The 23341-nt window shown below is 41.1% G+C and overlaps 1 protein-coding gene across 3 annotated transcripts in view; it reads right to left on the bottom strand.

Annotated features, from left to right (window-relative positions):
* Positions 1-23341, bottom strand: part of DPP6 (dipeptidyl peptidase like 6) — a 515287-nt gene that overhangs the window by 149333 nt on the left and 342613 nt on the right. For all 3 annotated transcript variants that reach the window (XM_054273203.1, XM_054273201.1, XM_054273202.1), the window contains exon 4: positions 2745-2839. In XM_054273203.1, coding sequence (XP_054129178.1) covers positions 2745-2839 — 95 coding nt within the window. The remainder of the gene's footprint in view (positions 1-2744; positions 2840-23341) is intronic.

Genomic DNA, 23341 nt, shown 5'->3' with positions numbered 1-23341 from the left:
TGGGCACTCATAAAAGAAAGAATAAATGCATTGTTACTCAGAGCAGGCAGCAATATTAAAAAAACCCAGAATTTTCCTTACTGCACAGTGGCTGGTGAGGTGGCAGGTGTAGGCAGTAGTTAGTGGAAAGCTCTGATAAATGGCAATTTATTAATTTCCTCTCATTATCTGTATTCACTGGCCAGTGCAGGAGATAAATGTAAATAGCTTCTGGAACAAAGTATTAATAAAGACACCACTTCCTCCCTCAATTAAGATAACTCAGAGGAAAACTATTTTAACTCTGTTAAAAGTCTTTGGGATGCTGCAGTGATCCAGTGCACCCTGACCTGGGCTCTGCAAAAATCAGCACTGTAAATCTTGCTAACAAGAACAAATGCCAGGCTATCTCAGACCTGCCAGGAATTACCTTTTTCCAGCCCCACTTTTCATTTGTGCAGTGAAGCCATTTCTCCTCCCCAGCATGTTTCAGCATAATGCATTGCTGGCACAGATGGCACCAAGGTCAAGGAGAGGCGCCACTAACATATCACTCATGCACTGCCTTTTAAATCTCACCTTCTTATCTAACAAATTAGATCTGAGTCCTTGAGAGAGTCCCACAGGGCCAAACTGAAAGGGGAATTGGGGAAAGTCCTCCCCAAGGCCAGGGGGGATGGATGTGCTTGGGGACAGCCAGGAGCAGAGGGGACAGGTGGCACCATCACAGAATTATTTGCGTTGGAGGGGATCTTTAAAGGCTGTCTACTCCAAACCCCTGCAATGAGCAGGGACTTTTGGGGTCTCTCACTGGTCAAAGTGACTTCAAGAAATGTTAGAAAGTCTCTTTTCTCAGCCCGGCGCTTGAAGGAGGAGTCAGGGATCTTCATTTCTTGGTCTCAATGTTGTTTATTGTGTCCTATCTATAAAAGTTTTTCCCTTGTCTAGCTGAGATCTGCTCAGCAAGACAGTCTGAGGCATTCTCTCTGCCCTTGGGGCGGTGTTATGTCTTTACACTAAAAATTACTTATACAATGTTTACAATTACTTTCCAGTACCCATCACCTATGTTAGACAGTGTGCTTCTACTCTAAACCAATCTAAAAGTACCAATATCACCCAGAAAATGGAGGCCAAGAAGAAGAAGAAAAGCTAGACACACCCAGATCCCTCCATCTTGCTCTCTGAATCTTCATTCTAAAAAATCCTAAAATCTGTTTTTTCACCTTGTGATAAATTCACTATCGTTCTACTCAATTTATCGTAGCTTGCAGATTTTCATCTAAAGTTAGTAACTTGCTCCACAAGTCATAATCAAAACCACAAGCATTTTAAGCACTGTGCCAAAGTCTCTGAGACCCCTAACAAGAGTCTTGGCTGCTCAAGACAGCCAAAAAGATGTCTTGAGTCCTGACAAGGGAAAACTTCAGCCAGACCAGGCTGCTCAGAGTCCCATCCAACCTGATCCTGAGCATTTCCAGGGAAGAGGCACCCAGCAGCTCTCTGGGACATCTCACAGGCTGCTGACCCAGAGCAGCTCAGGATGGGACGGATGGGGGAGCCTGGGCACCAGCAGGCGCAGAATGGAGACAGATTTTATTTACAGGAGACGGAATTTATTTAATTTTATGTTAATAACATGGAGAAGGGGAAACATGACCAAGTAGAAAAGTTTTTTGCCCCAGAGCTGGGAAGGAAGAGGAAAAAAGATGTGTCTGAGTAAATGTAATAGTGGCTCTTGCACTGGGGCTTTGTGGGTTAATGTGGAGGTGACCTGGAGATGTATTTACAGAGAGGGCAGAGGAGCGAAGGTAGAACAGGCAGTAGGGTGGAAAATGGCATGAAAATGCAGGATTATCTTGTAGCACTCTGCTTTTCTTACAAATGGCAATAATTAAAAACCAGTGGAATAAACAAGAGGCCAAATGGAAGTAATTTGACTTCAGCAGACCTTGACATTAAAGGAAGCCGTCCCATTCCCTTAGAATTGTAAAGAAAGAGGTTACACTCTGATAAAAGAGGATTGCTTATGTGATGCAGTAAAGTTTGAGGGTTAAATGCAGCATGTGAAGTTTAAATTTGGGCCCTGACATAATAATTCAGTAATAAATTCTTTGTCTCATTAAAAAATAATTAATACAATTGATGTACTAACCTCTGCCACTATGCTGGTTTCATCTACTACCCAAAACAGTGCTACAAAACACTTCTATCACTATAGGCTGTATCAGATGTGACTTTGTTTTCTTTACATTCATTTTAATAGTCACCTACTAACTTCTTCCCACAATTAGGGTTTCTCTCAAATACAAAACCACTTCTTTTCCTTAGCACTGCTCATAAAAACCACTGAAATTACATTTCAACCATTAGGAAAGAAAAATCAGCAAATGCACAAATAAAAATAAGTATTTGCGTGGGGGAACATAGAGAATGGCAATAGACAGTAAATGATATCAGTTGTCCTTTTTATTAAGCATGCAGAGATGAGAATTATGCATCTTTCAATTATATATGATATGCAAGACTAGCTGCAAATCTCTATATGATACTTTCCAGAAGTATGAGAGAAACTGAGCTTGCAAAATAATAACAAAAGCTGGAGTTCAATCTCACATTATCCATCACTGCATAGCCCATTGTAGCACCAGTGAATTGCTTCTCCTTGACAATACATGAAGTTGAAACCCAAGTCATTTTCTGCTTTACTGATCCAACTGCAAGAGAGCTGTGAAATTCATCTACTTGTCATAGAAAATACTTACAATTTTTTTGTTTTCTATCAATATTGTTGAACTGTTGGTTTCGACATTCCTCAGAATCACTGTGCCATTCTGGTTTCTATAAATGAATTCATTATCTGCAAGGAGGAAAACAAAATGTCGTTAAGGAAATCTGAAATTGTGTTTGTCTGGAACCTAATTACGGACTTAAACCCAAAAGTACTGCTGGGAACTTTTTTCTGAAGAACTCAAATTATTTATTAACACAGCTATTGCTAAAAGTGGCTTTGAGGTCAGCCATAAAACGATGTGGTTGATGTTTGTCACATGTTTATTGTGCCACACTTTCCCTGAGATGAATGCAAGAGTGACCTGGTTTGAATGTACATACACAGCATGCTGTATAGTTAGTGTAGAAAACAAGGTCAAAAAACCCCATTCTTTATGATTAAAGGTTTCTCAGTTCCACAGTCTCTGTAGGAGTTTAATAAGCCTGGAAAGTCTCTGAAAGTGAAAGGCAAATGACCCCCTAACAAAGCAGATTCTGGAACCTAATATTGTGCTCCAACTCTGACATTTGTGCTGCAGACTTATACCAGCAGGAGAAACATGCAGAGAAATCACCATTTGCACATGAAACAAGGCAAATCTGCTTGTGTCTGTGCAGTTTGGGATGCTCCAGCTCTCAAGACAGGTGGACAAGACGAAGAATACTGGAGACAGTGTCCAGCTCTCAAAGCACACAGCCTGCCTGACAGAAAGGCTGGGGCAGACATTTGAAAGGGACTCCAAATGAGGGTTAGGCAGCAGGTCAAAAGTTCAGGATGAAAAACATTACAACAATAAAGGGATGTCATAAACTGAAGTTCAAGTCTGATCAGTGCTTACATGCACTGCCCTGCAGATAAAACATAAAACCTAAGTCCCAAGCACTCTGCCATTAAAGGAATCAGCAGTTTCTCTTGGCACAGGACTAGGGTTATGTTTTTTTTGCAACTTGGCTAAACTGAGAACTGATGGATTCTGCCAAACCTCTGCTTTCTTTCTCTGATCTTACCAAACCTCCAGTTCCAGTTAGGGAAACATTTCCTCACCACCTACCATTATGGGGGCTGCCCCAGGAGTGTCACCATGATGTAGCAAGGGCTAGGGACATGTGGATGGTTTAACATTATCCATGGGGTGTCCTGGAATGAGTCAAAGTTGAGTTTAAACCCTCTAGGATGGGTACAAGCACAAACCCAGCTCACTGTAACTGCAGAGGTGTGCCCTGCCCAGTTGGGGTCACCTGCTAAAGGCAGCGCTGGGTTTGGAGAATTGGTTCTTTCAAAACCTGGGTGTACAGACCTAGCATGATCCTTATCCATGTTCCAGTCTATTACTTCCAACCTGGTGATGGTAATCCTCATCACAGTCACTAACCAGCTTTATGAAATGCTCTGAAGTTGCAGATGAAAATCTTCTACACTCTACTTACTGCTGTCAATAAAACAAACCTCCTCCATATCACAGATTTACTCCTAAGTGGAAGAAGAAGAATAAATCTTCACTGAGATTGGGAAGAATCAGATTCTGGAAGGGTAAATGGTTGCTGCAATGCAGTTGATCATCTCAAAGCCACAAGGTTTTAGAGACTTTAAAATTCTCAGAGTCCGAATCAGAGCAGCAGCCCTGCAGATTCATAGGCAAAGTTCTCAAAGTATAACTCTTTTTAAATTATGGAATAAATTTTATCAGAAACTTCTGTCTTGAATAAAAAAAAAATAAGCATCTGAATTAGATTGACTTACATTTATTTTTAAAGTATTCCTTCATAAAATTTATGACTGAACAAACTAAGAAACTTAAACTTGAGAAAGAACTGATTGAACAGAGCCAGGACAGAAGTCAAAAATGTCATAAGCAGTATGGAGAAGATAAATAAGGGATGCTTATTCCCTTCCTTTTCCAGAATAAATACTGGAAGGCAGCAGATGACACCAGCCAGTGTCAGGTTCAACACAAATAAATGGGATTATTTCTTCATGCTGAAGGCAAACAAACTGTGGAAGTCATAGTCCCAGAACAGAGCAGGTGCCAGGGCTGCAGGTGGATCCAAACTAGAATTAGAAAATGGAAGCAAAATCCCTCAAAGATTAGATTTCTTGAAGGGGAATGCTTTTCAGGAAGCCCAGGAACCAGCCCTTTGGAGGGACTAAAGGAATATCCTGAATCCTCAACTTGAGAGATTTGCCTGCATTTCAGAATCTTCCCTTGTCCTAGCCCTTATGCCAGAAGAGAAAATCTCTGGGGTCTGATCCAGCACTAACTTATTTACAACTCTAACTTCCAGCTTCTCTGTCCAGATCCTTAAGAAAAGTGTTTATGCCAGCAATTTAGGAAGTGAGGCAATAAAAGATTTAATGTTCTGTACATACCTGGTCTTTATATACTCAGGCCGCAAAGTCTGAAGCATTATTTGTTATAAGAGGAAATTATGCAGACTAAATTTTTATTTTCTAGAAATATTTTGGGCATTCCAGAAAAACAAAAAAAAAAAAAAAAAAGGAAAACAGAGACAGACTATTACCTAATTATGACATGTTGAAAAATACTACTGGTTTAATAAATCACCCTCTGTCAACAACACAGAATGTTTTCCAATCCACACTAAATTCCAGACAGAAAAAAAAATTCATGTTTTGAGCATGGCCAGCAAAACATTTGGATAACTGTAAGGCTCTCAGGATATTTCCTAATTACAGAAAAGAAAAGAGCAATGAAATTCAGCTCCAAGTTCAGAACACAGGTAAAGTAGCCTATTAATCTAATGAGTCTGTGAAGCTGTTTCTTGAACATTGCAGGAACTGATAGAATTCACATTACTAACCATAATGACATTGCTACCAAATTTTATCGCTTCTTATGCTCCAAAAAGCCCCTCATAACATTTTACTAAACTATGAAACTTCAGGATTACATAAAAGTTGTTCCATGGTTGGAAGCAGGAGATGACATTTTCCCATTATTTCTTAAACCATAACAAGTTTAAAATCAGGTGCTAATCTGCCACATGTACTTTTAGAACGCATAAAAAAAGAAATAAATGAAGCAGTGCTGATTTGTTAGGGCTCTAAATCTTGCCATTATATTCAAAACCAGCCGCCATCAACATACTGTCTGAGTTAATGAACAGAAAATTGGTCTGCTTAAGAGAAGAACAAATTGATCTGCATTATACTCCAAACAAAACACTGTGAAGTTTAACTGGGTCTCAGTCCTCAAAAGATGAATAATATTCCTGGACTTCTGTGATTTGTTCCAGTGCAAGAACATTTTTTTAAATGGGACATACCTCAGTCAAAGCCAGAAAGCAATGCAGTGGCCTCTGTCTGTAATGAGTTCTGTCCACCAAGCTGATGAGGATTTGCAGCCTGATTTATAGTTGCCACCAGAGCTGATAAAGGTCATCACTGTATCTCATTTTTTATATCTGCCTTTCTTTGGGGCTGGTGTTCAGGATAAATGATGCCGAAAATTATAATTTTCAGGCATGCAGCCATTTGTTCAATTTCTTCAATCTTTCTTGGACTTTTTCCATCTGTTCTTCACCAGAGAAGTCATGGATGTCCCATGCCTGGAGGCGTTCAAGGCCAGGGTGGTTGGAGCTTTGAGCAATCTGGTCTAGGGAAAGGTGTCCAATGGGGTTGGAACTGGGTGGTGTTAAAGTTTCTTCAACCCAAACCTCTCTCTGTTTCTATGATTCAATAGCAAAGTTCACTTTTCCAACTCCTCACCCCTCTTTCAACCTCCAGGAAATTATCTGGGTGGTATATCACATTTTCTGACTGTGAATGTAGACACAGGTGTGTAGTCACACTTGGAAAAAAGTGACTGATTGTGAAAAAACAATGATTATCAGAAATAATGCGTCAGCCTTGGGGCTGTACAGGGCCAGTGCAGAGGAATGGGGAGGCCTGGGGAGAAACTTTTAAAAAGCTGCTAAGCAGAACAGGTGAAATCATAAACCCCATCTGCTTCTGTGTCTTGAATTCAGTCAGGAAATGCACAGGTAGGGAAAACAGACCCAGGGAAAGGGAGCTCATGGCCCTTGAAGTCACTGAGCCCTCACCAGGAACAGCACAGACAGAACACCAGACAAAACAGCTCACCACAGAGGACAAGAAGGTTTGGGACAACTTCACTTCTAGCAGGAGTAAGTTGGAGGGCAAAGACTTTGAAGGAACTACATCCATTGACAAAAACATAGCATCAATGCCCAAAAATTTAGTGCAGTAAAGCTTCTCTGAAGTCCACAATACCAGAGAGGAGAGACTGGTTTATAAAACACTAGCAGGACCATGCCTGTGAGGGAAAATTTCATTATTTGTGAGAGATTATGGGAAGCAGAAAGCAAAACTGAGCAATAAAATATGAAAACAAACCAAAAAAAAATTAAATCCATCTCTTAAAAATATTTTAATGAAATTGTAATTTTCTATAATTTTTATAACTGATGAATGAAAAGTAGACAAAAAAAGGTTATGAAATTCACATGCAGCAAGTCAGCAGCAAGAGACAGTGAAAGAGAGAAGGTAGAGTCAGAATTGTTAAGGTCACTCCAGTCTTAGATCAACAGATTTGAGCAAAAGGCAACTTCTTATGCCCTGATCAACAGACATGAAAGATAATTGAATGAGTCTCAGTATGATGAAAGCCAGCATCGAGGGACTTATCATTTTCAATTCCTAAGATTAGGGGAGATTGGTGAATAAAGGAAATTTGAGTCCTGAAGTTGTTCTAAGCCATTTCAGATAAACGAGCCTGCAGACACCAGCAGGGCTGGCAAACATTACCCTGTGTCAGGAGAGCAGAGAGCAGCAGCTCCTGTGGGACCTTTGTGTCCCCTCCCGAGGGACAGAGGCCACTTTGCCCCAAGCCATGTGCAGGGAGGCTGGGATGGAGCTCTGCACTGGCACAGCAAATGCCACAGGGCCACCAAGAGATCACTGGCACCCTCCTGTCATTCCTCATGGGGGAGAAAAGAATGGTTTTGGGTTTTTAATGACCCAAAGCAGTCAGATCTTTGCTGTTTCACATCTGAAGGAGTCTTGCAGGAGCCCTGCCCACCGTGGTGCTCAGCATCACTCAGCCCTTGGCCAGGCTGAGCCCACTCTCACTGAGGTGACAGCAGCACCTGAGCCACCCAAGGGCTTCTTGGAGTCCTCCCAGGCAGGTATTGATCAGACACACCTGGACAACATTCACCATCTAACAAGATAACCGCTGGAAGGTTGCAATGGTAGGACAGATGTTTCTTCATAAATTTGGTATTTTCAACAGGATGTAGTACAGTTGTGTTCCTTTGGAAAGATACATGAGGATCAGGCAGTGGAATTTAAAAAAAGAAATCTTCTGCTTGTTTAGCAGCTCAGCAAATTTTCTGAAGGGCCAGGTGAGCCCCAGAACTGAATTTCAGAGGCAGTTGTTTGTTGGGTACATGCTGTAAATATCAAATAGATGCACTGCAGCATGTCTTGAAAGAACAACAGATCACAGCATTAAATGTATCATCCCAACAGCCTTCTTTCCACCTGAGCTTGTGATTGCATCTCTCTGGACACCTGAATAGGCTTCCATTGGGGGCTGATTGTGCTTTTCTTTTGCATTGCGATCTGTGTGGTGAGCAGCAGTCAGTGAGCGGGCACAGGCCTGGCATTTGTTCAGCCTCTGTTCCCAGGGCTGAAGGGGCTTCCACTGGGGACTGTGCATGGAGACCAGAGTGGGGAAAGAAGTGGCTGTGCCCTGGGGCTTGGGCATGGCACAGCTCTCATCCCAGCACACACACACACCAAAGAGGAGGGTCCAGCTGCAGAAAGCAAACCCAGACCATCCATAGGTGACCTGCAGCACAGAGGAAAAGCCACTGGCTGGCAGTGATTGCCTTGTTTCCAGGACTGGGGGAGGCTGGCAGCTCACACTGCAGGGGTGTCTGGGGGAGCAGCACCCTGAATGAACCCAGCTCATGCTGAACCGCTTCCCAGGCAGGCTGGGCTCAGCTGAGACCATCAACATCCACACCCACAACCCAGGCACACAGCAGAGCCCAGGGGAAGGGAGCAACTCAGCAGCACCACCAGCCATGGATGTTCAGTACCACCATCCCCAGAGCTCAGGTGAGCAGCTCACAGGGAAAGTAAACCTGGGGAGAACTCTGAAATTCCTGTAAAAATATGATTTCTGTCACAGGTGAGGGAATAGCACAAGCTGTTGTGTTGCTGTGTGAGGGGACAAAACCCTAAAAAACCCTTAATCCTGCCAGGTGCAGCAGAAGATTCTATCTTCAAAGAGTCTACTATCTTCAGGGACTGGTTTTGAGAGAGGGGACCTGAAGTTTTATGACATAATGGAAGCAGAGTGGAAAACAACAGAACAGGGTAAATTCATAGAGGAAATAGAAACTGTCAGGAAAAAAACGCCAAACCAGCAAACATTAGGAAGCACCAAACAATTGGAATAAGGCGCAGGATGGTGTGAGCAGGGAGAAGGATGAACACAGGCAGGTTTAGGGAAATACTTATTTTTGTTTTCTTTTACAAAAGGGGAAATCACATTTTATTTACCAGGCCTGCAGGATTAGTAACTCATTTAGGACCGTATCTGCCTATCAGGAGTTAGGTAGGAGAATGGCCCCCCTGACCTACACCCCTTGGGGCAGGAAGAATTTCCTCCTCAGAAAAGCACTGAGAACAGAGGCTGAACAAATGCCAGGACTGTTCCTGCTCAGTAACTGCTGCAAAACTTCACCACACAGATCACAATGCAAAAGAAAAGCACAATCAGCCCCCAATGGAAGCCTATTCAGGTGTCCAGAGAGATGCAATCACAAGCTCAGGTGGAAAGAAGGCTGTTGGGATGATACATTTAATGCTGTGATCTGTTGTTCTTTCAAGACATGCTGCAATGCATCTATTTGATATTTACAGCATGTACCCAACAAACAACTGCCTCTGAAATTCCCTCCCCAGAGCAGAAGCAAAGGCTGTTTTGATGTGAGCTGCTTCCCAGGGAGAAAATGCAGGGAAGGTTTCCCAGCCCCTGTCCCCTGGAGCCTGGGATAACAAAGTGGGAGGCGAGGATCACAAATAGGGAAGAGCAACAAAACCCCATTTCCGTGCTCACAGCTTTATTGTGCCCTCAGTGAGCTCTCCTTAGGGATGGGCCCTGTAGAGTTTGGCATTTATAATTTTTCACAGCCCCTGCCACCACCCTGCCTCTGTTTCAATGCACCTACCCCCACCAGTAACTCCTTTTTCTTCTGCCTTGCTACTTTGCCTGGAAGAAATAAATAAGAATTTCTTAGACTCTGTGATGCTGATACAAGGAGCAACAGGGGACACAGAACAGCTTGCCTTTAACAACATTGCTGCAGCCTTTAATTCCAGGAGACAACTGGAATCTCATTTTTAGCTTTCTGCCATTATGGGCCATTATCCTTTTACTGTTCCCAGCACTTTTTTCACCACATGCAAAGCTGAAAGAAAAACTTCTTTAAATAGGTGATTTACTATAATCTAGCTAAATACTGTGTAACACATTGAATTGGTATATTAAGCAAGTGCAACAAGACAGAATGTGCTTTATTATGTAAGAAGTGGTTTTAATTGCTCATCATCTCAATGCAGTTGCACTTGGTGCACCAATATAGTGCTTTTACAGTAGTACCAGTAAAATAAAACACAATTATAGCTCAGGAAAATTCCCACATCAACGTGCATCTCTAGCAGGCTTGTAAATTAACTTGTCAAAAGCTCCAAGACATTGAGTCTTGGGAAAACTTAAAACTATAAAAATCAGCAATGCTGGTGTGTTTCTCTTTTTTATCTAATCCTAACTCTTTCAAGATTCAAGCCAAAAAAGAAAATAAGATTAGTTCAGCATCAAGCCTGAAATACAGGCAGAGCACACCTTTGAAATTTGGGTCCTAAATTTGAAACCAGGTAAAATTCTGCTCCTGCCCCATTTGTGAGAATGAACTTCTCCTCAAAGAGCCCCAGTCTGGGAACTCTCTGGTGTTATATTCACATTTTTTGAAAAATGCTATGGCCCAGGATTTTTCTCCTGGGAAGCCAAGAAGCCTCAGAGAAAAATAAAAACAATAATTATGTCATTTGCTTCTCCTGTGTTTTGCTCATGTGGAATGTGTTTGGAGATTGTTTACCCACAGGTGATTGTTTCATTGGTTTCTGGTGTGAGTTGTTTTGACTCTCTGGCCAATCAGTGCCAAGCTGTGTCAAGACTGAAAAGAGTCACAAGTTTTCATTATCTTTTTAGCCTTCTGTAAGTCTCCTTTCTGTATTTAGTATAGTTTAGCACTCTTTAATATAATATAGTATCATAAAATAATAAATTAACCTTCTGGGAACATGGAGTCAGATCCATCATTCCTTCCTTCCTCTGGGAGAAACACAAATGCAATACTGTGGGCTCAGATCATGACTCAGTGACACAGGCATGAAGAGCTGAAATGCATGTGAGAAACTGAGACCTTGTTGCCACTTCAAATTACTCCTTTCCAACCTGTATCTGCTTTTATAACATATGGAGGGGCTAAAAGAGAGACACTACAATTAGGCAAAAACTGAATGAGACATCCTCTGGTCTAAATCCATTTTTATTCCATCCAGGGCAAACCATCTTTATTACAAAACTGCTGCAAAACCTTAACAACAGCAGTGCAACCTCACACGTTGTTACTTGGTGCCCTCAATTTATCTTTCTAATGCCTAAAGGGAGGAGTGGAATGCACCACACTGAGATGACTTTGGTGTATTCCAGAGCTGAGAAATGTCCCTCAAAAATTCTCTGCCATCTCACTCTCCTGTTCAGCTGTGCTTGTGCATGTGCTCTTCAAATGCTGGATGTTCTAGGAGGAGAAGTGATGACCCCTGGGTTACTGGAGAGCTGGAGACTCTGGAGAGAGAGAGCTGGAGAGCAGATTACACTCATCCCTTTGATTCCCTGCTGGAAACATTTCACATTCAACACAGGCCAGAAGCAATTTAACCCCAGACAACTATTTTCCCAGAAAATGGCCCTTAATGCTTTTATCCACACCCTACATATTTTTCACAGTTTCATCATGCAACTGAAGAGAGAAAAAAAGAAAAGCGCGGCCAACAAGCAGCAGGAATCAGCTTATCCCAGCTCCATGGAATGACTGGGGTGGGTGCAGAGCCCCAAATACACAACAGCACAGATTTCACTGGAAATATAAAAATTCCAGAGCTTTTTCCACTGCAGTTTGTAGCTCAGATGGGAGCCCAAGTCACCACTGCTGCTGGTGGCACCCAGCTTGGCTGTTCCCTGCAGGGACACTTGCTCCAAGCCTTCCCTGGTTGTGCCCCAGGCCAGGGTAGCATCACCCAGTGACCTCCCTGTTCTCTGCCAGACACACCAGGTCTGTTCTGCCTCACTTGGTTTGGCTTTGCACAGGGGAGTGCATGATCCAAAGTGTTGCACCTAAATGTAATAATCCACTTGACACTGAGGAAAAAAAGGAATCCATGAATAAATTTTCATTACAATGTGACCCCACAGCTCGCTTACCTAATTTCTCTGTGCATTCCCTCGCCTCCTTCTCTTTGCCCCTAAACAAATTGCACTTGTTAATGGCCATGATGGGGAGGAAGAACACATAAAGTGTTCTTTCATGGGAAGATTACTTAAATTTCAGTGCAGACTGAAGGAGACTGCTGTATGTTAACAAGCAGATATGCTTTGTGTGCAGCTACAGGTGAAATTTTAATTATCTTTGTGTGCAGTATTTCACAGTCCCTCTTATGTCAGCCTGTCATTTCAGATGTGCCTGGTGAGGAATGATTGTGATGAAGTCTAACTTCATGTGTGAGGACTCTGTCAGAGTCAGGGCCACCACCCTGACCTCAGGCTTTTGAAAATCAAGGCAGACAAGAGATGAAATCCAAGACCTCAATACACATTTTGGTTACTATCACCATGATATTTTATGGAAAATCCCTTTGCCAGGATTTCTTCTCCTGGGAAGATGAGAAGCCTCAGCTTCTCCATGTTTTGTTCCTCTGGAATGTGGTCTGGAGGTTGTTTATCCAAACATGTGAATTCTTTTTAATTAATGACCAATCACAGCCACCTGTGTTGGACTCTGAGTTAGTCACAGGTTTTTATTATTCTTTTCTAGCCTTCTGTCTGTATCCTTTCTCTTTCTTTAGTAATATAATATAATATAATATAATATAATATAATATAATATAATATAATATAATATAATAATCAGCCTTCTGAGAACTTGCAGTCAAATTCTCATCTCTCACCTCGTCCTGTGGACCCTCACAACACTGCAGGTTACCAGTGCACAATTTCTGGTTTTGGAGTGGTCACAAGAGGGCACCCTGCTACAGAGCCAATGGAAACACTTTCAACACTTGCAAAGAACCATTAATAATAATTAAATTCAGTGCTGGGCAGGAGACTGGTGTGCTGAGTGAGATGGCACAGAGGGAAGGAAATGGCACCTGGGTGAGAACAGTCTTCCTGCACCCAGCTGCAAGGGAGACGCTAATGGAGAAACACTTTGCAATTATTGATAAAATCCCACTGTTTTTAAACCAACTGATGATGGATTGAAAAAAAATCATGTCAGCTGAGCAGGGTGGTGAGGCAATAGAAGAGGCTGCCCAGAGAAGTTGTGGTTGCCCTATCTCTAGAACTGTTCAAGGCTGGGTTGGATGGAGCTCTGAGGAACTTGGTTTAGTGAATATGTCCCTCCCCAAGACTGATCTTTCATTTCCCCTCCAACCCAAACCATTCTATGATTCCATGATGAGTGAGGAGCTTTTCCTTAGCATGGTTTGGTTTGCCTGCAGTTGCTGGGTCAGCTCTTACACAGAGTCCTCACCAAACCCCAGAAAAGATTCCTGAATTCCTTATTTCACTTCTTGCTCCTTTTCCTCTCTCTACCATGGAACCAACATCATCCACCTGTTACTGCCTTTGTTCTATTGGTTTTGAAGCACCAGCAGTTCTAAGAAGAGATCTGTGCTGATGCTGGTGCAGAACCAAAAAGGGCTGATATGAACACCTGGTGTAAGTGCAATGGATGAAAAATAGTTACACCAAAAAAAAAAAAGATTGCTCCTTCCTTCCAATTCTCATGAACCTTCTGTCCAAAATTACCTTCTCAATGGGTTAAGAACTTTCAGCAGAGGAGATTAAATCCAATGAATGCCCTTATTCAATGAAAAGAGCTTGACTTCTTCATATTTTTTCCTTATTTTCTATCCTTACATAACTTTGTAATAACTCAGGGCAATTCTTTTTATTGTGCATTTCCATGCTTCTGTCATGCTCTTAATCTTTCTCTGGACCATTTCTATTCCCATTACAATCTATCTTTTTTGGAGGGAGCAACCCAAGCTCACTGCAGTGATCAAGGTGATAATGTCCCTTAAACTGGATAAAAAAAGGCTGTTCTCAGTATTTTTCTCTCCTGAGCATAGTTCAATATTGTTTCTCCTAAAAACGTTGATTGCAACAGAAAATTGATTATGGTCTCAGTTTCCTGCCCTAGAAGAAGGAAAACAAATACAAACTATGGAATTCTAATAATCCCTCTCCTGTTTTCTTATTTAAAGCCTTCTGGCTTGATACTTTAGCTATATTATCCATTCTGTGCCAATTAGGGAAAAAAATCAGAAATATTATAATTATTGGTGTATATTTTTAAAAATATCTTCCTTTGTGAGGCATTAAAATAAGAAAATCCTTAACAAACATGCTTTTATGTTAAAGGTTAATTTCGTGTAAGGCCATTAAGGCCATATCTTGTGCCTGCTGCTGTGTTTGGTATCAGCTTCAAGGCAAAAGGTAATGGCAAACTCTTACAAATGCTGCCTCTGAAACTGACACCTGGAAGAAGGAAAATATAGAATGTATGGAGAACATATATATCTATAGATATAGATGATATAGATATAGATATGTGTGTGTGTGTGCATATGTATATGTATATACATCTAAATGTATATATGTATATACAGTATTTGCTTTGTATATACATGTATATATTTATATATATACACACCTATATATATACATATAGATGTATATATGTATTCTTGGGCATATATATACATATAAATGCATATATATGTATATAAACACACATATATATACCTATATATATGTATATATACATGCCTATATATACCTATATATATGTATATATACATACATAAATAATATATAAAAATACATAAATAACATGCTTTTATGATAAAGGTTAATTTGGTTTGAGGCCACATCTTATGGCTGCTGCTCTATTTGGTATCAGCTTCAAGGTAAAAGGTAACAGCAAACTCTTACAAATGCTGCCCCTAAAACTAACATCTGGAAGAAGGAAAATATGGAATACCTGAAGAATACATATATATATATAAATAAATAAATAAATAAATAAATAAATAAACATATATATATATTTGTGTGTGTGAGTGTGTACATATATATATATATGTATATACATATAAATATATATATAGAGAGAGTTGCTTTGTATATACATGCATATATGTGTATATATATACAGATATAGATGTATATATATACATAAACATATGTATTCTTGGGCATATATATACATATACATATATGCACATATATACATATATACATATACATATATATACACACATATATTCTCTTGGGCATGTTTTAAACAAGTGTTTCAAGATATTTTTTACGTCACTGTTCACAGTCTGCTCCCCCTGGGAAGGCGAACAAGGAAGGAAAAGACACCTGCACATTATTAATAAGCATTCTGGCTTATGCATGAGTATTCCAAGCAGTTTGTCTGGTAAAAATGAGTCAGCCCATGAGCTGAGGCAGCAGCAGACAGTGGAAATGCTGCCCGTGGCCCAGCACATGTGCATTAACCCCTCTGGGGGGCTGTGGGCCAGCCCAGCCCCCTGGCCCCACTCCCTGCTGGTGCTGCCAGGGGCCGAGCATCCAGAGCCAGCTGCAGGAGCAGGCCTGGCCACGGGCTGCTGTCCACCAGGAAATGGGAAAATTGACTGCTGAGCACAGAATAAGTGTTTATTAGCTTGGTAGCAAATTAGAGTATTGGAAAAAATTTCTGGACGCTGTCTGGGGAGAATTGGTGGATTTTAGGTGTTTGTTCAAGTCTTGATGGTTCTTTTCAGCCTGCCTGAAGGCACCACGTTGCTTGGCAAGGCCAAGACTTCCAGCCAGATCCTGGAATGGTTTACTCTGCATACATGACCACATGGAACATAACAGCAATAAGAGCACAATCTCTCTGAACTGATGGATTCATCACCATTCAACGTGGAGTCAATTTTTATAGAGTCAATTGCATGCCAATAAATAATGATTTATCTAATAGATCCAGACTTTTGCCCATTATGGAGGAAGTGCTTCTGAACTGATGATTTTTTAACTTTTCTTGGTTTCAACACTGCCTTCTTACTAGACTTTATTTACACAAATTTTTTTTCACCCCTGCCATTCTGCATTCCCTGGAAAGCTAAAATGCTTTGAGGATGATTACCCAAATTTTGTCAATTATTGTGAAACCTAAGCATTGGAAGACAGGTATAAGGCTTCAAAAGAACCTGATATTTTAAAAACATCTTTTCAAATGCTATTAAACGAATTTGTCTCCATTTACCTCCAGATAAGTTTAACATTTGAAGGACCATTTAGAAATAATTATGATAATATCTCTGAGTACTAAAAAAGTTTTTATTTATTACATTTATTTTTTCAGTCAAAGTAGAGTATTTTTGTGTGCTGCCTTCCGCAGAGGCTGGGACTTTGTCAAGTAGCAAAATCATAGAAATCATATCCAGCAGACCCAGTGCAGATTTCACGTGAAACTATGAAGCCCTGCTGGGGAGCTGGATCACATGATTTTATGACTTCATTATTACTTTGTGTGGTATGATTTGGTATAGGAACCTAAAGATTTTAACACACAGAAAAATCATCTGGCTTTTCTTTAGGGTCAAACAAATTATACTGCATCCATACATTTGTCTTCAAGTGTCATGAAACACAAAATAATTTGAACATTTTTGAGAAGTTAACCCAGACACTTCTGTGCACCCCTTGTGTGTAGTTCCCACCCCACCCTCTCCAAAATTACACATTTGAGGTGGAAAACTATTTTCCAAAGTCCTGATCTAAGACTGACCAAGCAAAGCAAATAGAAACAAGCTCCCAAGAACCCTTCCTCTTGCAATAGGTCTTAGGTCAGTGAAACTCATTAATGAGAGAAATGTTGCATGCAAGAGGCTCTGGAGGGTGCTTGGAAAGTGTCTAAGAAGATAAAAATATTTTTGGCAAATAAACAGAAAATATACAAGGGGAACTGAGGATTCTGAGCTAAAAAGTGAGTGAAGTTCATTTCCCTCTTACTTATTCTTGTGCACACACATCTTGCCTCCCATGGAAACAGGATTTTGGGCTGGGCAAACCTTTGGTCTCCTGTGCTCTTAATTGAATTTCCACTGATGTGAGGTTTTAAAGTATAATTACATTCCCTTGATCAATGATAATTATCTCATTATACATTTCTTTTAATGAATTATATAAGTCTGGGGCTATTTCTTGTTAAAAAAAGTGCTTTCCCTGCATTGAACATCTTAATCCAGTCAGGAGATCCAAGATCACTGGGGACTTTTTCTTAGATAAGTAAATCTTTGCCTGCTAAATTTTCAGTTACAAGACTTGATATGAACTTTAATCACCAGAAATACAGTATTTCCTGTCTTCAAATTATTTAATTATGGTATCTCAGCATATATTTATTTAATGTGCATTAATAGGAACAAGTAGAATACACACTGCTCTAATTAATACTTGGTAAGCATTCCGTGATCAACAAGTGTCCAAGAGCAGTGGAGCAAGCTCTGGGAAAGCTACTGAGGCAGGAAAATGTTCTTTGCACCAAGTAAAAATCTCCAAGAAGCAATCAAAGTTGGGCAGGGCAGCATGAAATACAAAAAATTGCCTTGATTAAAATATTTTTTAAAAAAAGTTTTAAGAGTAAGCAAATTGCATCCTAGAGAACAAAAATCTCCCAGGTACGGACTGTGTCAAAAGACAAACATTTCTGGAGATCACTGCTGAAGGTATCAGCAGTGTGCTGATAAGCTGATCCTAATTTGGATCAATGGCTTAACAAGAGGCCTGAACATCCCAAAGAGTTCTCCTTTCTCCATCACCCTTTGCAGTCCTCACTTGAATGTGCCTTTTGCTCAGCACATCCTGCAATTATGCACCTCATTTGTTCCATCTGTGCTTTCCTGGGTGCTTATCTCTTAAGTTGTAGCCATGATATTTTCTGAAAAATCCTTTCCTTAGGATTTTTCCTCCTGAGAAGCTGACAAGCCTCAGGAACAAAATGTAAACAATGATTATCTGCTGCTGTGGAATGCAACAGGTGCATCTGGGATTGGTCTCATGTGGTTGTTTCTAATTAATGGCCAATCACAGCCCAGCTGACTCAGACTCTCTGTCTGAGACACAAACCTTTGTTATCATTCTTTCTTTTTCTATTCTTAGCTAGCCTTCTGATGAAATCCTTTCTTCTATTCTTTTAGCATAGTTTTAATATAATATATATAATGAAATAATAAATCAAGCTTTCTGAAGCATGGAGTCAGATCCTCATCTCTTCCCTCATCCTCAGACCCCTGTGAACACAGTCACACTTAAATGCCTCTTTCCTAAAATGTTTCCATCCTTAAATCAGCCTGACTGTTAAGAAAACCTTCAGCAAGTCCATGCAAACCCTCTTTCTTGACCTTTTCCTGCAGTTCAAAACTGAATCTCCTTTCTATTTACCCACATCTTCTAAGCAGTGCTGGATCCAAGCAAAATAAAATTTCTTCCTTTCTCCAGAAGCAATCCTCCAAGCTCCTGGGGAGGGGAGACCACCACCCTCTGCTGTGCCCCTGCTTGCCCCATCACCCAGGAGCAGAGCACAGCTCTTGTTCCTCTCCTTCCTCTTGCCTGTGTTACATTCCTCTGAAAAGTCAAAGGAAAAAAATCAGCAACTTAATTTTAGTCCAAATTCAGCCAGCAGGAATGCAATTATTGCAATTATGTCCATCCTTTTTAAGGCTTATCACAGACAATTTTTGTCCCTGCAGTGTCCCCTTCCCCAAGGGCTGGGGACAGCTGGGAGCTCACCCTTACCTGGTTCACAGGTGTCAGCTGGGGAAGGGCATCTCTTCACTCTTCTTGTATCTAATCACATGGATTTTATAACTAACACCCACTGAGAGAACATCTAATCCCTCTCCCAGTTAAACTCCTGAAAAACCAGTGCCTTTCCTTCAGCTCTGAGAGCAGCAGGGTTTTGATTTCAAGCCACTTTGAACAGGATGAAAAAAAAACCTGATCCTTTTCCTGACTGGATTTAAACTGCTCAGCACACAGGCAGGACTGTGCATGTGGTTCTGTGTCTGTGGTTCAGTGATACCTCTGTTGTGAGCCACGTTCTTCAAAGTCCCCCACAGATGCTACTGCTCCCTGTGGCAGCGTTTCCTTCCCACTTCCATCCCTGCTGTTCTCCTTTTTTTGTTTTTTTTATTTTTAATCAAAAGGCTTCCCACTGTGAATCCAGTGTCATTGCAGTATGTCTGCCTGGCTGGCAGGTAAAAGGACCCAGCACTGAATTTATCAGCTTTGGATTCACCACCAGGAAATGAGCCTAGAAATGTTGCAGTGCACCTTAGAGCAACACACAGCTGATGGGGAGGAGCAAAGAGGGCAGCTTCTACATAATTCCCAGGGATTTCTACCTCAAATATACAGACAAATTTAACACACAAAGGAGCCCAAATTGTTCTAGATTTCACACACCTTTTACAACATCAAATTATTCCCTGAAGCTGCTTCTTGCTGGCAGACAGAGCCATGACAGAAGGCATTGCCTTGTTTCTGAGCTGCTTTGAGGAAAAGCACTAATTTTAGTGGAGTAGGGCTTGAAATGGAAATGGGGAATCTGTTTTTGTTAATGGCTATAGAAAGTCTACAAAAGCCTGCTGGTCCAACATGTAAGAGTGGGATGTTGGCTGTTAGGGGGAAGTTTATTTTTCCTCTTTGGTTTTTAAAAAAATTGGTGGGAACAGAATTAGGCAGTTATGGGCAGTAGGTGTTAACAGAGCATAGACAAGAAGAAACAAAGTCCAAGGAATTCTCCTGCCTCTTCCAGTCACCTTTGATTCATTAAATGCTCTCTTTGATACTGCCACAGCAGCTGAATGTATTTTCCAGCTCTTCTTCATAGGCCACTAAGCCACTTCTCAGCAGTACTGACTTCCAGACTCATTTTCACCCTTCACACAACTCCAGCTCCTGCTCCACCTGGGACACCCCCAAAATCCTTCCTGCTTGCCTGGGCTTCTCCCCTGAGTCACTGTGCAGCACCACATTGTCCATGCCCTCCTCATCACTCATTCCTTGCCTCTGCTCTCCCAGGGGACCTTCATGCCACCAGCCCTGTCCCTGACTCCTCACTCATCCTGGCAAGATGCAGAGACATAACATACAGAAAGCTATGGCACTGGATGCCTGGGGCCACTTTTTAATGCATGTGGGTTTTTAGATATTCTCTAACTAAAGCCATATGTTGATACCTCAGGAGGACATTTGACTCAGAGGCTCAACAGCAATCATGATGAGCAGGAGAATGATTAGAGTCCAGTTGGCTTTGGAGAAATTAGGTTACCTATGGAGGCTTCTAAATATAAGGTTAGGCTCTTATGGAAATCTTGGTGTCCTCAAGACATCAAACTACTCAAAAACACCACACACAAAACCCCTATTTGACCATTACTGTGTTACTTCTGCTTTTCCAGGGTGTGATGTTTTTTTCCAAACATGACTTAATGCAACATATTTCTCCTTCTAAAGTCAGAAACTTCTGTTTACACCAAAGAATTATTTTCTCAGTCCAAAAGCAGCACATGTGTCCCACCAGCACTCCAGCACTGCAGAGAAGAGTGCACTGAGGCACTACCCAATCCTTGGCACCACACTCCTCCCCAGCTTGCTCCTGCAGGCTGTATTAATTTTTGAAAGAGCCAAATTGATTTCCCGTTTCATTCTCTCTAGCAGTAATGAACAAAACAGCTACATGGCAGGAATGCTCTCCCCCATGGCCTATTATAGTCTCTTAAAATTCCATTAATTCCCAAGTTTCCTGTCTTTAGTGAACAGGTTACTGTCACTGCTGAACTCGGCAGCTGCCCAGAGGCTGAAAATTTTCTCCAGTGCTCTCAGATCACAGAGCCACAGAAATCTCAAAAAAAGATGATCCAGGAGGGGATCTAAAATTAAAATTATGGTTCAAATGGTTTAACATGTTCCTCACTTCTTCCTCACTGTGGCAGTCATGACAGAGCAAGATCTCTTGCCTACTCACTTCGTGTCACTTCATGAAGGTATTTAGAATAAAAATAGTGATCAACTAGCTCTGAAGTGCATGGACATTTCTACTGGCACCAATACTACCCAGAAGTTAATTTGACAAACATTCACATCTTTATGAATCATAGCAGAGGGTTTCTGAAGGCCATCCCCAGCAAAACCATGCTATGTTAGACAAAAAGAGCTTTCTTAGTCCTTCCCCTGTATTTTCTTCTAGCCCACACACATTTTCCTTTAGTGAGGATGTCTTTACTCTCAGCATAAAGTCATCCTTATAGGCTGTGGGGTTCTTTGTAATGGGGCCTGGAAGTTCACTAAACCTTAGATACCACAATCCAATGTGCTGTGCACCAGGCATCTTGCTTTGTGTTTCAGAAAGTATTTCAAAAACATCTCAAAAGTCAAAACACTCATAAAAGTACTGCAGAAAGAATCTGCCATGAGCTTGGATATGAGGTTTGAACTGAGAGTGGAGAAAGGTTTCTTTGAACAAATAAGACAAGTAAACCCATTCATTTCAGTCTTTTTAACACACATTTAAAACACATTGAAATGAATGAGCTAATATCTCTAATTAAAAGGTGGGCAAATATTGTGGTAGAGTAACCCAGTTTTCTTTATGCCTTCACCAGATTTACACTAACAAAACCACCTGCGAGCATTTTCTACCTTAAACTCATTTAACATAAGACAGGAGCTGGGATGGCATTGGGGCTCAAGGATGGCTGCGCAGGAAATTCACCTTCCTAACACAGACCCCAAATGTGCACAAGACTGCAACGTGCAGCGCCCAAGGAAGGCAGCTTTGTCCCTTGGATGCAAAACAGAAAAAATGAGTTTTCCTTTCCTGCTGACAGCCCAGCCTTGCCAAGAGAAAGGCTCCTGCTGCCTTTACAATTTGGATGGTCAATGCAAGCTCTCTGCAACTACCTAACAAAAGGTTGTAGTAGAGTGGGAGTTGGCATCTTCTCCCAAGTAACCAGTGATAGGACAAGAGGAAATGATTTTGAGTCATACCAGATTTAGATTGCACATTAGGAAAAATTTCTTCACTGGTCAAACACTGGAACTGGCTGCTGAGGGAAAGGGTGGAATCACCATCCTTGGAGATGATCAAACCCCATGTCAAGGTGGAGCTTAGGGACAGGGTTTAATGGTGGACTTGGCAGTGCTGGGTTGATGGTTGGACTCAGAGGTCTTTCCCAACCTTAATGATTCCATGAATCTTTTTGGCCCATGGAGAAGCAGCCCAGAGAAACCTGCACTCCAGCCAGCCATGCTGTAGCTTCTAAGAGGGCAATTTAAGTCTAAAGAGCTGTCAAAGCTGCACCTTAGCACAAAACCTTTTCCATAGTGAAAAATATTAGCACTTACAAAGTTCTTAATATCTATGCAAAGCAACCTATAAATAATTCATTTACTCCACAGCATCTGGATCATTTGAAATGCATCAGTGCTTTTATCAATACAGTGCAATGGATTTACACTGCAGAAAAGAGGCCTGAGGGCATTTGGGCTATCTAAGTATTGTTGATCTGAGCATTATTACTAAAGGTGAACTGAAATAAATTACCTCAGTCACTACACTGTGGTTTTTTCAGCATGGTAAATAAAACCTATTAGTTCTAGGTCATTAAATTCAATATTAGGCTTTAAAAGAGCCCAGAAATTCTATGATGTTATTAGAGAAACATGCAACAGAACATATGTGCTTCAGTATTACAGATAAAATAATTACTTTGTTATATTTAGATATTTGTTATTAGTGTATTTTTCAAAGGGACTTTTGAGATAAAAGCCCAGCTGCCATTCTCAGAGGCAAGCTGGGCACACCATGCTCCTGGCTCTCACTGAGTGGCAGGCTTCCAAATAACTGAGACATTTCTGAAAATGTCATTTGAAGCCTCTTGCTAATTCACTCGTTATTTCTCTACTCATAAGAATAAATATTATTTTTCCAATATTACCGGTGAAGTGAGTGGGCAAGGACCTTAAAGAGAAGGGCTTGATTTTCACATTTTTTAAGTTCCTGTGACCCTAAACATGTCATTTGCTGTCCTGTACCTCGGTGCTCCTTCCTGACTGAATACATTGTGCTGTCCTAATTTTAATTTTTATTCTTCCCATTTGGCTACAACCACTCTGCAAGGATTGCCTCCCCA

This window comes from Melozone crissalis, unplaced genomic scaffold (genome assembly GCF_028551555.1).
Source record: "Melozone crissalis strain CALT ecotype California unplaced genomic scaffold, PUWL_Pcris_2 ptg000016l_1, whole genome shotgun sequence".
NCBI lineage: Eukaryota > Metazoa > Chordata > Aves > Passeriformes > Passerellidae > Melozone > Melozone crissalis.
This window is presented reverse-complemented; position numbering and strand designations above follow the sequence as displayed.